This window comes from Eucyclogobius newberryi, unplaced genomic scaffold, assembly GCF_026437365.1.
Source record: "Eucyclogobius newberryi isolate DKJ021-1_F unplaced genomic scaffold, fEucNew1.0.hap1 SCAF_13, whole genome shotgun sequence".
Taxonomy (NCBI): Eukaryota; Metazoa; Chordata; class Actinopteri; order Gobiiformes; family Gobiidae; genus Eucyclogobius; species Eucyclogobius newberryi.
In genome coordinates this window covers 2,022,083-2,035,503 of record NW_027315757.1, presented here as the reverse complement: position 1 = coordinate 2,035,503, position 13,421 = coordinate 2,022,083, and the positions used below count along the sequence as shown (strand labels likewise).

General features: G+C 53.9%; 1 protein-coding gene across 1 annotated transcript in view; it reads right to left on the bottom strand.

Moving 5' to 3' along the window:
- Positions 1–13,421, bottom strand: part of smg1 (SMG1 nonsense mediated mRNA decay associated PI3K related kinase) — a 185,572-nt gene that overhangs the window by 119,721 nt on the left and 52,430 nt on the right. Inside the window, exons 9-13 of the mRNA XM_072442335.1 lie at positions 13,010–13,107; positions 12,763–12,936; positions 12,468–12,689; positions 11,202–11,303; positions 5,841–6,131 (exon numbers count right to left, since the gene is read on the bottom strand). Coding sequence (XP_072298436.1) covers positions 5,841–6,131; positions 11,202–11,303; positions 12,468–12,689; positions 12,763–12,936; positions 13,010–13,107 — 887 coding nt within the window. The remainder of the gene's footprint in view (positions 1–5,840; positions 6,132–11,201; positions 11,304–12,467; positions 12,690–12,762; positions 12,937–13,009; positions 13,108–13,421) is intronic.

The window sequence follows — 13,421 nt, the reverse complement described above, 5'->3', positions numbered from 1 at the left end:
CAGAGTCCTGAGGCCCAAATACAGAGTCCTGAGGCCCGAATACAGAGTCCTGAGGCCCAAATACAGAGTCCCAAGGCCCGAATACAGAGTCCTGAGGTCCAAATACAGAGTCCGAGGCACGAATACAGAGTCCTGAGGCCCAAATATAGCGTCCTGAGGCCCAAATACAGAGTCCTGAGGCCCAAATACAGAGTCCTGAGGCCCAAATACAGAGTCCTGAGGCCCAAATACAGAGTCCTGAGGCCCAAATACAGAGTCCTGAGGCCCAAATACAGAGTCCCAAGGCCCGAATACAGAGTCCTGAGGTCCAAATACAGAGTCCGAGGCACGAATACAGAGTCCTGAGGTCCAAATATAGCGTCCTGAGGCCCAAATACAGAGTCCTGAGGCCCAAATACAGAGTCCTGAGGCCCAAATACAGAGTCCTGAGGTCCAAATACAGAGTCCTGAAGTCCAAATACAGAGTCCTGAGGCCCAAATATAGCGTCCTGAGGCCCAAATACAGAGTCCTGAGGTCCAAATACAGAGTCCTGAAGTCCAAACACAGAGTCCTGAGGCCCAAATACAGAGTCCTGAGGTCCATTGGGATGGTGATGTCATAAATTGTCCGTAAGGCTTTGTTGATCTCAGTCCAAAACTTGTGAACCACAGGACAATCCCAAAACACATGATAGTGGTTTGCCTCTTGCTGCCACATCCTCTCCAACAGTCTGCCTCTTGCTGCCACATCCTCTCCAACAGTCAGCTTCCTGCTGCCACATTCTCTCCAACAGTCTGCTTCCTGCTGCCACATGCTCTCCAACAGTCTGTCTCCTGCTGCCACATCCTCTCCAACAGTCTGTCTCCTGCTGCCACATGCTCTCCAACAGTCTGTCTCCTGCTGCCACATCCTCTCCAACAGTCTGCCTCCTGCTGCCACATCCTCTCCAACAGTCTGCTTCCTGCTGCCACATCCTCTCCAACAGTCTGCTTCCTGCTGCCACATCCTCTCCAACAGTCTGCTTCCTGTCTGCCTCCTGCTGCCACATCCTCTCCAACAGTCTGTCTCCTGCTGCCACATCCTCTCCAACAGTCTGCCTCCTGCTGCCACATCCTCTCCAACAGTCTGTCTCCTGCTGCCACATCCTCTCCAACAGTCTGCCTCCTGCTGCCACATCCTCTCCAACAGTCTGCCTCCTGCTGCCACATCCTCTCCAACAGTCTGTCTCCTGCTGCCACATCCTCTCCAACAGTCTGCCTCCTGCTGCCACATCCTCTCCAACAGTCTGTCTCCTGCTGCCACATCCTCTCCAACAGTCTGTCTCCTGCTGCCACATCCTCTCCAACAGTCTGCCTCCTGCTGCCACATCCTCTCCAACAGTCTGTCTCCTGCTGCCACATCCTCTCCAACAGTCTGCCTCCTGCTGCCACATCCTCTCCAACAGTCTGTCTCCTGCTGCCACATCCTCTCCAACAGTCTGCTTCCTGTCTGCCTCCTGCTGCCACATCCTCTCCAACAGTCTGCCTCCTGCTGCCACATCCTCTCCAACAGTCTGCCTCCTGCTGCCACATCCTCTCCAACAGTCTGCCTCCTGCTGCCACATCCTCTCCAACAGTCTGCCTCCTGCTGCCACATCCTCCCCAACAGTCTGCCTCCTGCTGCCACATCCTCTCCAACAGTCTGTCTCCTGCTGCCACATCCTCTCCAACAGTCTGTCTCCTGCTGCCACATCCTCTCCAACAGTCTGCTTCCTGCTGCCACATCCTCCCCAACAGTCTGCTTCCTGCTGCCACATCCTCCCCAACAGTCTGCCTCCTGCTGCCACATCCTCTCCAACAGTCTGTCTCCGGCTGCCACATCCTCTCCAACAGTCTGTCTCCGGCTGCCACATCCTCCCCAACAGTCTGTCTCCTGCTGCCACATCCTCCCCAACAGTCTGCCTCCTGCTGCCACATCCCCTGCAACAGTCTGTCTCCTGCTGCCACATCCTCCCCAACAGTCTGCCTCCTGCTGCCACATCCCCTGCAACAGTCTGCCTCCTGCTGCCACATCCTCTCCAACAGTCTGCTTCCTGCTGCCACATCCTCCCCAACAGTCTGTCTCCTGCTGCCACATCCTCCCCAACAGTCTGCCTCCTGCTGCCACATCCTCTCCAACAGTCTGCTTCCTGCTGCCACATCCTCCCCAACAGTCTGCTTCCTGCTGCCACATCCTCCCCAACAGTCTGCCTCCTGCTGCCACATCCTCTCCAACAGTCTGTATTTCCCTGTGAGTCATGGGCACTTTGACATGGGCTTAGAAAGAAACCAGACACACTTTTCCAACAGAATGTGATCCTGTGGTTCTCCAGTGAGATGTACTTATACTTTCACACTCTTCATCCTCCAGAACAAAGTGACCCTCTCTTTCCCATTGACCCTTCATGTGTCATGTGACTGTCCAGACTCTTCATACATTTGTGTCATTTAGATATTAATCCTTTTGAAAGGTCAGATTTATAAGCTTAAATATGTTTTCAGTCTAAAGGCTATAATGGTCATAATTCTTTATAGTTTCTTGCTTATAATAAGTCCTTATTTGTAAAAACCTATAAAAGTCAAAGGATTCTTTCACCTCATCAAAGTTCTTCAGATGAGTCTCCTTTACAATCTGGTGAAAGACCTTTAGACCTTTTGTTGTCCAGACTTTAAACCTTGAGTCTGAGCTGTAGGTGTGAAGACAACCAGTTTAAGATTGTAACATCTTTGTTCAGTTTGTATGTTTTGATCAGCTCCTTCCATGTTGTAAGAACAGATTTCACCCAAGGATTCTCCACCTCCTCCTCATGACTCAAGCGTCTGTCATCTGCAGTAAGACCTGTACAGGAACCCCCGGCACCACATGACTCTCAGTATAAGACCTGTACAGGAACCTCAGGCACCACATGACTCTCAGTATAAGACCTGTACAGGAACCTCAGGCACCACATGACTCTCAGTATAAGACCTGTACAGGAACCCCCGGCACCACATGACTCTCAGTATAAGACCTGTACAGGAACCTCAGGCACCACATGACTCTCAGTATAAGACCTGTACAGGAACCTCAGGCACCACATGACTCTCAGTATAAGACCTGTACAGGAACCCCCGGCACCACATGACTCTCAGTATAAGACCTGTACAGGAATCCCCGGCACCACATTACCCTCAGTATAAGACCTGTACAGGAACCCCCGGCACCACATTACCCTCAGTATAAGACCTGTACAGGAACCCCCGGCACCACATGACTCTCAGTATAAGACCTGTACAGGAACCCCCGGCACCACATGACTCTCAGTATAAGACCTGTACAGGAACCCCCGGCACCACATGACTCTCAGTATAAGACCTGTACAGGAACCCTCAGCACCACATGACTCTCAGTATAAGACCTGTACAGGAACCCCCGGCACCACATGACTCTCAGTATAAGACCTGTACAGGAACCCCCGGCACCACATGACTCTCAGTATAAGACCTGTACAGGAACCCCCGGCACCACATGACTCTCAGTATAAGACCTGTACAGGAACCCCCGGCACCACATTACTCTCAGTATGAGACCTGTACAGGAACCTCAGGCACCACATGACTCTCAGTATAAGACCTGTACAGGAACCCCCGGCACCACATGACTCTCAGTATAAGACCTGTACAGGAACCTCAGGCACCACATGACTCTCAGTATAAGACCTGTACAGGAACCCCCGGCACCACATGACTCTCAGTATAAGACCTGTACAGGAACCCCCGGCACCACATGACTCTCAGTATAAGACCTGTACAGGAACCTCAGGCACCACATGACTCTCAGTATAAGACCTGTACAGGAACCTCAGGCACCACATGACTCTCAGTATAAGACCTGTACAGGAACCTCAGGCACCACATGACTCTCAGTATAAGACCTGTACAGGAACCTCAGGCACCACATGACTCTCAGTATAAGACCTGTACAGGAACCTCAGGCACCACATGACTCTCAGTATGAGCACCTTTGAGCTTCATATTCTGGGTCACACCAGCAACGCTCTGATCTGAGCTGAAATAAAGTCATTTTTACAGCATAATCTTCGTTGATAATTGTTGAGGAGGAGGCAGTGCGGTGATAGTATGGATTTAGCAGGAGGTGTTGAGAGCTAGATCTCAGTACAATACGTCTGAAGCAGCAGTTCTGACAACAACCTCGCCTCTGTGTGGAGTGGGCTCCGGCTTCTTACCAACTACAAGCCCAGAGCCCGCACTGCCACAGATGACTGGAAACTGACCGAGCAACTCTGCTCCTTCTATTGCAGATTTGATCTGCATCTTCAAAACTCTGTTCAAAGGCTATTCTGCTTGGCCAATATAGCCACTCCGCTCTTGTTTTCCCTGTATGAGGAAGAATTGGGAATAATTACCCAATTTTTTTCTTGTAGGTATATAATATATATTTTTTCTTTTCTAATTTTTGTTGGTATGTTCGACCGTTTCATTGGTTTAATATGCAGCTAACACTAAAAGGATGCTATTCGTAGTTTTTCAGATGCCATTGTATAAACCGTTAAAAACATTTTCAAGGTTACTCCGGGTTAGTAGAACATTTTCACCTGGGTATTTACCAACAAAAAGGAGAGTCCCACATGCCCAAAGTTATACTCATGTTCCATCCATTGAGAAAAAAATATAATCTGCAAAATAGCAGTGAGTGGAATGGTGTCACATTGTCATAGACTTTAAGCTTTAGCGTAGCAGGCTAAAGGAGTGCATTGTCCACATCCTTCCTCCTCAGGCGAGTCTTCACCTCATCAAATGCCTTCCGTTTAACCACCCTGGCAGAGTAGACGTTGAAGGAGACATGGCACCGGTCCTCTGATCTGCAGCCATCACTAAGATGGTAAACTGCAGGATGATGGGTCTTGGACGTTGGGTGGGGCCTGGCTTCAACGTCAGTGAGCGGTGAGTGAGGCCCAACTTGATTTTCCCAGCTTCAGTTGTTAGCTTGAGGGGGCATGGGATCCAAGTTTCCATATACTTAACTACATCCCTCCCTTCAATGCCCTCCGGGAGACCGACCACCCGTAGGTCACATGTGTGGTGGTGATTCTCCAAATTGCTGGTGTGCTTGTCACATTGGCCGGCAGCATTGACAGCGTGTCTTCCAAGTTGGATATTCGCTTCTCGGCTGTGGTGGCCTGATTATCCAGTTTTAGATTCTTGGATGTTGGGTCATTAGCAGGAGCAAGCAGAGTCAAGACTGCCATGAGTCTACCATGTTTCTCGCTTCTTCCGGCTTGGAGGACGCGATGTCGGAGTTGGAGGTGGTGCAGGTGGACAGCACCTGTCACCCACATGGCACTACTTCATCGCTAGCCTGTTGCCCAGGTGGTTTTCTTAGCTTTGCTCTTAGGTTTACATGTCTTTAAAAAATAACTGTCCAAGCTCATCAGATATCAGCTAAAACGTTTCTTCAGGTGAACATAGGGTTAATAAGAGCGGCTATTTAAAAGATTTAATCGCAGCCCCACACAAAGGTGCTTACACTATGGCACCATCTTGGAATTTTTTTTTTTTAAGATAAGATATTCCTTTATTGTCCCACATGGGGAAATTTCATTGGTGCAACGCAGGTAGATCCAGAGGTAGATACAGAAGAACAGATCACTTATAGGAAGTCTGAAAAACACTTTCAGTAGAAGATCTCCTATAAATAAATAAAAACTCCCATAGACAAATAAATAAATAAATACCATTGCACATGAATTTCACAGTAATTGCACATACGACAGAATTGCACATCAGTATTAGGTTAGGTCAGTATTGCCTCCTACCATCCCATGTCCAGCGGAGGGACTCACCCCAATCAGAGAGTTCTTTGTGTTGCCAATGGTGGTGAGTGTGCTGAGGTTGAAGATGACTGTGAACTGTGCCTTGTCTGGGGGAAGGCTGAGGGAGGAGAAGGCTGGGTGCTGGAGGGTCACAGCTGGACCATCAAGGCTCTGAGGACTGTACGGGGGCTCCAGGCTGTGCTGGAGGCTCGACAGAGCACACGCCATCTCCCCCAGGACCAGCTTATAGGCCGCCTCCAGTGTGGGAATGTTCTTCAGACCTAGCAAAGCTTGGTATACGCCATGGACAGCGGACATCACCTGTAGAGAAAGAGACGTTTACACATGGTCAATAGAATGAGGGTATTCTGTCAAAGTGGGGTTTGATGATCCGAACTGAGAATGATGTTTTTTATGTTCTGACTAAACCAAAGACGAGCGAGAGGAGACACGGCTCACCCTACCCCCTCGTTCACTCCCCCCCTCCTTTCCCATAGCCAGTGAGAAGATGCTGTGTATTGTATTTTGAGCATCTGGCGTGACGTGTCAAGGGTGTTTGAGCGTTGACGCAGAAAAGATGGACAAAGCTGAACTTTTTTGTGTCCGACTCTGCGCAGCAACCAATCAGAGATTACGCTGCAGTGACGTGCCTGCGCATTTCACTCCCCGGAAGAAGGACCAAAACAAACCCTGCACGGATCAAAAAACATCCAGACACAGCTCTTGGAGCAGATGATGATATTCACTAAACTCGGCTCAGCTCTGAAGTATCTGCAGGACCCAGACTCCGTTTTGTCTTTGACTTGTTAATACACCAAAGCCACTCTCTCAACCTGGTGTGCCATCTGACAAAGAGAACAGCAACACCGGGGGACACAACATGTCCTCCACCGCGCTTGTGCGCTGGACGCTTGCAGGTGAGTTTACTTTTTGGACGCGCCTTCAAATGTACATAAAAGTAAAGCTGTAAACTCATGCATGCAATGAGAATCAGATTAGTGCATAATGCATGTAATGTGAGCCTCATGAGGGAAAGAGGAGAGGAAGATGGAGGTGATACAGTCAGAAGAGTCATAGATGATGAGAGTCCAGCTCCAAACCAGCGGCTCACAGAACGGCATCAAATATAACCTGCTTTAGGCAAGAGTTTTTTAATAAGTTGTTTCGCGAGCCCGCCAACGTCAAAAGCGGAGATTCTAAAAAAGATTTTCCGCTGTTTTTTTTGGCCAAAACCTCAATAAAAATAAAAATGTATTCTGCACCAGCATCTCTGACCTCCGACCATTTCTGCACGACCCCGAGTTTGTCCGAACGTCAGAGCTTTAAAACTCTTGCAACTCACGGCTTGACCATAGATCCATGAGATTAACATGAAGGATGTGGGGTGGGCGTGGCGTCGGCTCATCGAACTCGTGTTCGAACGAGGAAATGAAGAATACGCGTCTTGACCGATTATATCAGAATCATTTTGGCGTTGCCATTTAAGTAGCAAAAGTCCTCCTCACGCGGACATGTCCAGCTCTAATATGAGTCTTTGTATCAGAGTGGAGCTGGAGCATGCAGCTGGAGCGTGCAGCTGGAGCATGCAGCTGGAGCGTGCAGCTGGAGCGTGCAGCTGGAGCGTGCAGCTGGAGCGTGCAGCTGGAGCGCGCAGCTGGAGCGCGCAGCTGGAGCGCGCAGCTGGAGCGTGCAGCTGGAGCGCGCAGCTGGAGCGTGCAGCTGGAGCGTGCAGCTGGAGCGTGCAGCTGGAGCGCGCAGCTGGAGCGCGCAGCTGGAGCGCGCAGCTGGAGCGTGCAGCTGGAGCATGCAGCTGGAGCGTGCAGCTGGAGCGTGCAGCTGGAGCATGCAGCTGGAGCGTGCAGCTGGAGCGTGCAGCTGGAGCGTGCAGCTGGAGCGTGCAGCTGGAGCGCGCAGCTGGAGCGTGCAGCTGGAGCGCGCAGCTGGAGCGCGCAGCTGGAGCATGCAGCTGGAGCATGCAGCTGGAGCGCGCAGCTGGAGCATGCAGCTGGAGCGCGCAGCTGGAGCATGCAGCTGGAGCATGCAGCTGGAGCATGCAGCTGGAGCGTGCAGCTGGAGCGCGCAGCTGGAGCATGCAGCTGGAGCATGCAGCTGGAGCATGCAGCTGGAGCATGCAGCTGGAGCATGCAGCTGGAGCATGCAGCTGGAGCATGCAGCTGGAGCGCGCAGCTGGAGCATGCAGCTGGAGCATGCAGCTGGAGCATGCAGCTGGAGCATGCAGCTGGAGCGTGCAGCTGGAGCGCGCAGCTGGAGCGCGCAGCTGGAGCATGCAGCTGGAGCGTGCAGCTGGAGCGTGCAGCTGGAGCACGCAGCTGGAGCGTGCAGCTGGAGCGCGCAGCTGGAGCGCGCAGCTGGAGCATGCAGCTGGAGCATGCAGCTGGAGCGCGCAGCTGGAGCGCGCAGCTGGAGCGCGCAGCTGGAGCATGCAGCTGGAGCATGCAGCTGGAGCATGCAGCTGGAGCATGCAGCTGGAGCATGCAGCTGGAGCGCGCAGCTGGAGCATGCAGCTGGAGCATGCAGCTGGAGCATGCAGCTGGAGCGCGCAGCTGGAGCATGCAACTGGAGCATGCAGCTGGAGCATGCAGCTGGAGCATGCAGCTGGAGCGCGCAGCTGGAGCATGCAGCTGGAGCATGCAGCTGGAGCATGCAGCTGGAGCATGCAGCTGGAGCGTGCAGCTGGAGCGCGCAGCTGGAGCATGCAGCTGGAGCGCGCAGCTGGAGCGCGCAGCTGGAACACGCAGCTGGAGCGCGCAGCTGGAGCGCGCAGCTGGAGCATGCAGCTGGAGCATGCAGCTGGAGCGCGCAGCTGGAGCATGCAGCTGGAGCATGCAGCTGGAGCATGCAGCTGGAGCATGCAGCTGGAGCGCGCAGCTGGAGCATGCAGCTGGAGCGTGCAGCTGGAGCGTGCAGCTGGAGCACGCAGCTGGAGCGTGCAGCTGGAGCGCGCAGCTGGAGCGTGCAGCTGGAGCACGCAGCTGGAGCGCGCAGCTGGAGCGTGCAGCTGGAGCATGCAGCTGGAGCGCGCAGCTGGAGCGTGCAGCTGGAGCGTGCAGCGGGAGCACGCCAGCTGGAGCGTGCAGCTGGAGCATGCAGCTGGAGCACGCAGCTGGAGCATGCAGCTGGAGCGTGCAGCTGGAGCGTGCAGCTGGAGCGTGCAGCTGGAGCGTGCAGCTGGAGCGCGCAGCTGGAGCGCGCAGCTGGAGCATGCAGCTGGAGCGCGCAGCTGGAGCGTGCAGCTGGAGCGTGCAGCGGGAGCACGCCAGCTGGAGCGTGCAGCTGGAGCGCGCAGCTGGAGCGCGCAGCTGGAGCATGCAGCTGGAGCATGCAGCTGGAGCGCGCAGCTGGAGCATGCAGCTGGAGCGCGCAGCTGGAGCGCGCAGCTGGAGCGTGCAGCTGGAGCACGCAGCTGGAGCGCGCAGCTGGAGCGCGCAGCTGGAGCGCGCAGCTGGAGCGCGCAGCTGGAGCATGCAGCTGGAGCGTGCAGCTGGAGCGTGCAGCTGGAGCACGCAGCTGGAGCGTGCAGCTGGAGCGCGCAGCTGGAGCGCGCAGCTGGAGCGCGCAGCTGGAGCATGCAGCTGGAGCATGCAGCTGGAGCGCGCAGCTGGAGCGCGCAGCTGGAGCATGCAGCTGGAGCATGCAGCTGGAGCATGCAGCTGGAGCGCGCAGCTGGAGCATGCAGCTGGAGCGTGCAGCTGGAGCGTGCAGCTGGAGCACGCAGCTGGAGCGTGCAGCTGGAGCGCGCAGCTGGAGCGTGCAGCTGGAGCATGCAGCTGGAGCGCGCAGCTGGAGCGCGCAGCTGGAGCGTGCAGCTGGAGCGTGCAGCGGGAGCACGCCAGCTGGAGCGTGCAGCTGGAGCACGCCAGCTGGAGCGTGCAGCTGGAGCATGCAGCTGGAGCGCGCAGCTGGAGCATGCAGCTGGAGCGTGCAGCTGGAGCGTGCAGCTGGAGCACGCAGCTGGAGCGTGCAGCTGGAGCGCGCAGCTGGAGCGCGCAGCTGGAGCATGCAGCTGGAGCGCGCAGCTGGAGCGCGCAGCTGGAGCGTGCAGCTGGAGCGCGCAGCTGGAGCGTGCAGCTGGAGCATGCAGCTGGAGCGCGCAGCTGGAGCGTGCAGCTGGAGCGTGCAGCTGGAGCGTGCAGCGGGAGCACGCCAGCTGGAGCGTGCAGCTGGAGCACGCCAGCTGGAGCGTGCAGCTGGAGCATGCAGCTGGAGCGCGCAGCTGGAGCATGCAGCTGGAGCGTGCAGCTGGAGCGTGCAGCTGGAGCACGCAGCTGGAGCGTGCAGCTGGAGCGCGCAGCTGGAGCGCGCAGCTGGAGCATGCAGCTGGAGCGCGCAGCTGGAGCGCGCAGCTGGAGCGTGCAGCGGGAGCACGCCAGCTGGAGCGTGCAGCTGGAGCATGCAGCTGGAGCGCGCAGCTGGAGCATGCAGCTGGAGCATGCAGCTGGAGCGCGCAGCTGGAGCGTGCAGCTGGAGCGTGCAGCGGGAGCACGCCAGCTGGAGCGTGCAGCTGGAGCGCGCAGCTGGAGCGCGCAGCTGGAGCGCGCAGCTGGAGCGCGCAGCTGGAGCATGCAGCTGGAGCATGCAGCGGGAGCACGCAGCTGGAGCGCGCAGCTGGAGCGCGCAGCTGGAGCGCGCAGCGGGAGCGCGCAGCTGGAGCGCGCAGCTGGAGCACGCAGCTGGAGCACGCAGCTGGAGCGTGCCTGCTGGAGCGCGCAGCTGGAGCGCGCAGCGGGAGCGCGCAGCGGGAGCGCGCAGCTGGAGCACGCCAGCTGGAGCGCGCAGCTGGAGCGCGCAGCTGGAGCGCGCAGCTGGAGCGCGCAGCTGGAGCGCGCAGCTGGAGCACGCAGCTGGAGCACGCAGCTGGAGCACGCAGCTGGAGCGTGCAGCTGGAGCGTGCAGCTGGAGCGCGCAGCTGGAGCACGCCAGCTGGAGCGCGCAGCTGGAGCGCGCAGCTGGAGCGCGCAGCTGGAGCGCGCAGCTGGAGCGTGCAGCTGGAGCACGCCTGCAGCTCTTCTGTGTGTGAGTGTGATGCACCATCAGGGTTTGAGCATCTGAGACCGAACACACTTTGACTTGATGCATTTTTTTTCACTCGCAGGAACAAAGTGATTTTTAAAAGTGTGCTACTAAAAATATCAGTCTGGAGGCCCGTTATAGCTTAATACAAGTACATGGACAACCAACAATATGTCTCTGTTTTTGGCATCGCATTCAAAACTTTAAATGATCTGGAAATTCAGAACTAAGGCTCAGAGGGAGATGATTCATCAAACAAGAGTGAATGAAGCCAAATACAACTCCAGATGTGTTTTTCATGCATGTGTCTCTTTCATAGTTCATTGATGATTGTATATTGAATATTGAGTCTAGACCCACCTCATTCTCTCTGTGAAAGCGGAGCTCGAGCAGCAGAGAGTCTGGGGCCAGCAGTTTCTCCACATACGATGCTGGCAGCTTTGTGTTGACCTGCTCCACAATCTGACAATATAGAGACAAGAACATGTGAGACCATGTTTGGTCCAATGTAGAAGATTATGAACATGCTTTAAGCGTCTGTGTGTGCAGTGGTGCCATGTGTTCTGAGTCGCACTATGATCACTCAAACCACTGTGGTAACAAGCTCTTTCATGTTGCCATAGCTCTATGTCGTGGACTTTTTCATGCCTTGGCTTTAAATGGGCCTATTCAAGTCTATGAGCAAAACTAAATGATCCCAGCAGACACGGGGCAGGTGCACGACCGTGTTCTACGCAAACAGCACTCGTGTCTAACTTAGGCCTACATTGATCCAAACAAAGCATGTTGTATCAGTTTACTCATGAACAGAGCTGCAGGTTCAGAGTTGCTGTGTTTCAAAATAAATCTACAGTCAGTCTGCAGTGACGTGTAAAGTCCAAGCCAAATGGATATGACTCAAACTTGGCTATAATCGCCCTGCTTCTCCGTTCAGTTGAACAGATCATCTGAAAGTGTCTTGTGATTCAAATCCAGTGTGGGGCCCACCTTGTGTAAAGGGGCCCACCTTGTGTAAAGGGGCCCACCTTGTGTAAAGGGGCCCACCTTGTGTAAAGGGGCCCACCTTGTGTAAAGGGGCCCACCTTGTGTAAAGGGGACCAAATGGGTCTGTGTAAAGTTGCAGTAAGAATGAACTGATCATGGCTCAGGTAAATTTGTAGTAAAAGCATAAAGTTGTGAAAAGTAGGAGCTGTGAAAAGTAGGAGCTGTGCAGCGCAGACTTTGATCTAAAAGGCCAAACATCAGCTGTGTTCCTGATGCCAGTCGAATACATTTGACTTATACAGTGCCCAATTCATCATGAGGTGTCACTATTTGTCTATCGTTTTGGGTATTGTTAATGTGTCATATTTGTGTTAGTTCTGATGTGTTTCTAAAACATCTGTGATTGGCCACTCCAATTTAAACCTCTGTCCCATCCTCAGTCACCCATTTGCCTGACGAAGGCCCAGTTGCCTGGTGAAATGTTGCCTCTTTAATAATACATTTTTATTTGCAAGTTTGACCGAGTGCGGGATTTCTTTCCCTATTATTTATACAGTGGCCAAAGGCTTTATTAGACAGGACAGTGTCAGCGTAAAAGGGGGATTAACATGAGCTGGTGGAGCGTGTTAAAGGCAGTGTTACCAGTGTGAGCAGGCTGAGCACAGTCAGGTTAAAGTCAGAGCCACAGGCCCTGCAGCAGCTCAGCTGGTCCAGTCCATAGGCCAGCACTGCGTCCATCAGGGCTCCGCAGGGCTCCACACTGGCCAGCAGGACCCCCACACACTCATTCCCCGCGGTCAGCACCGTCTCACAGAACTGCACCTGCTTGGCTGTGCTCACACACGACAGCACTCGAGCCAAAACCTGCTCACACAGACAGAAACAATGAGCTTTTCTCACACATTTGATCCATGCACAAATCCTGGCTGGTCCTTACATCATTGACGTAAGCCTCAGTGATGGGAGGCCCTCTGATTGGGTTAAACCTTTCTCCAATGCTGCGCACCACAGAGCTGAAGACCCGCAGAAGAGCTGCCAATTTGGGCAGAGACACAGAGGGAGGAGGAATGTCCTCCTCCATTACCTCCACTGAGCTCACGTGACTCAAGTCCTGCTCACAGCACAGAGAAGGTTCTTTAGTAAACATACTAGTGTACTGACCAGAGAGGCGGGCCCCCAGTTACCTCTGCATAAGCCTCCATGTCCTCCAGGAACTGTCCCAGCAGAGTGGTGGAGAAGGTGAGGTCAGCAACCCAGAACTGCTCCAGGCTCTGCAGCCAGCCTTAGAGAGGCAAAACACATATGAACTCCAGAGAGAAGAAGCATCAAAGTGACACTAAAAAAATCTCATCAGTGGAGGAAAAAGCACTCAATTTGATACTTGTGTAGAAGAAAAAACATTTCACACTGAGTGGAGATTTGTTAAAGTGTTAAATGCAGTGATTGATTTTTATTTTAAATAGTTGTGCCAATATTTGGTCACTAGGAGCAATTCAAATCAATTTCCTATTTTACTTTTATGTCTATATTTATGGGGCTTTAGGCAGGATGTCACCCTGAATGTGCCACATAACACCTCACACCACATAACCAGAC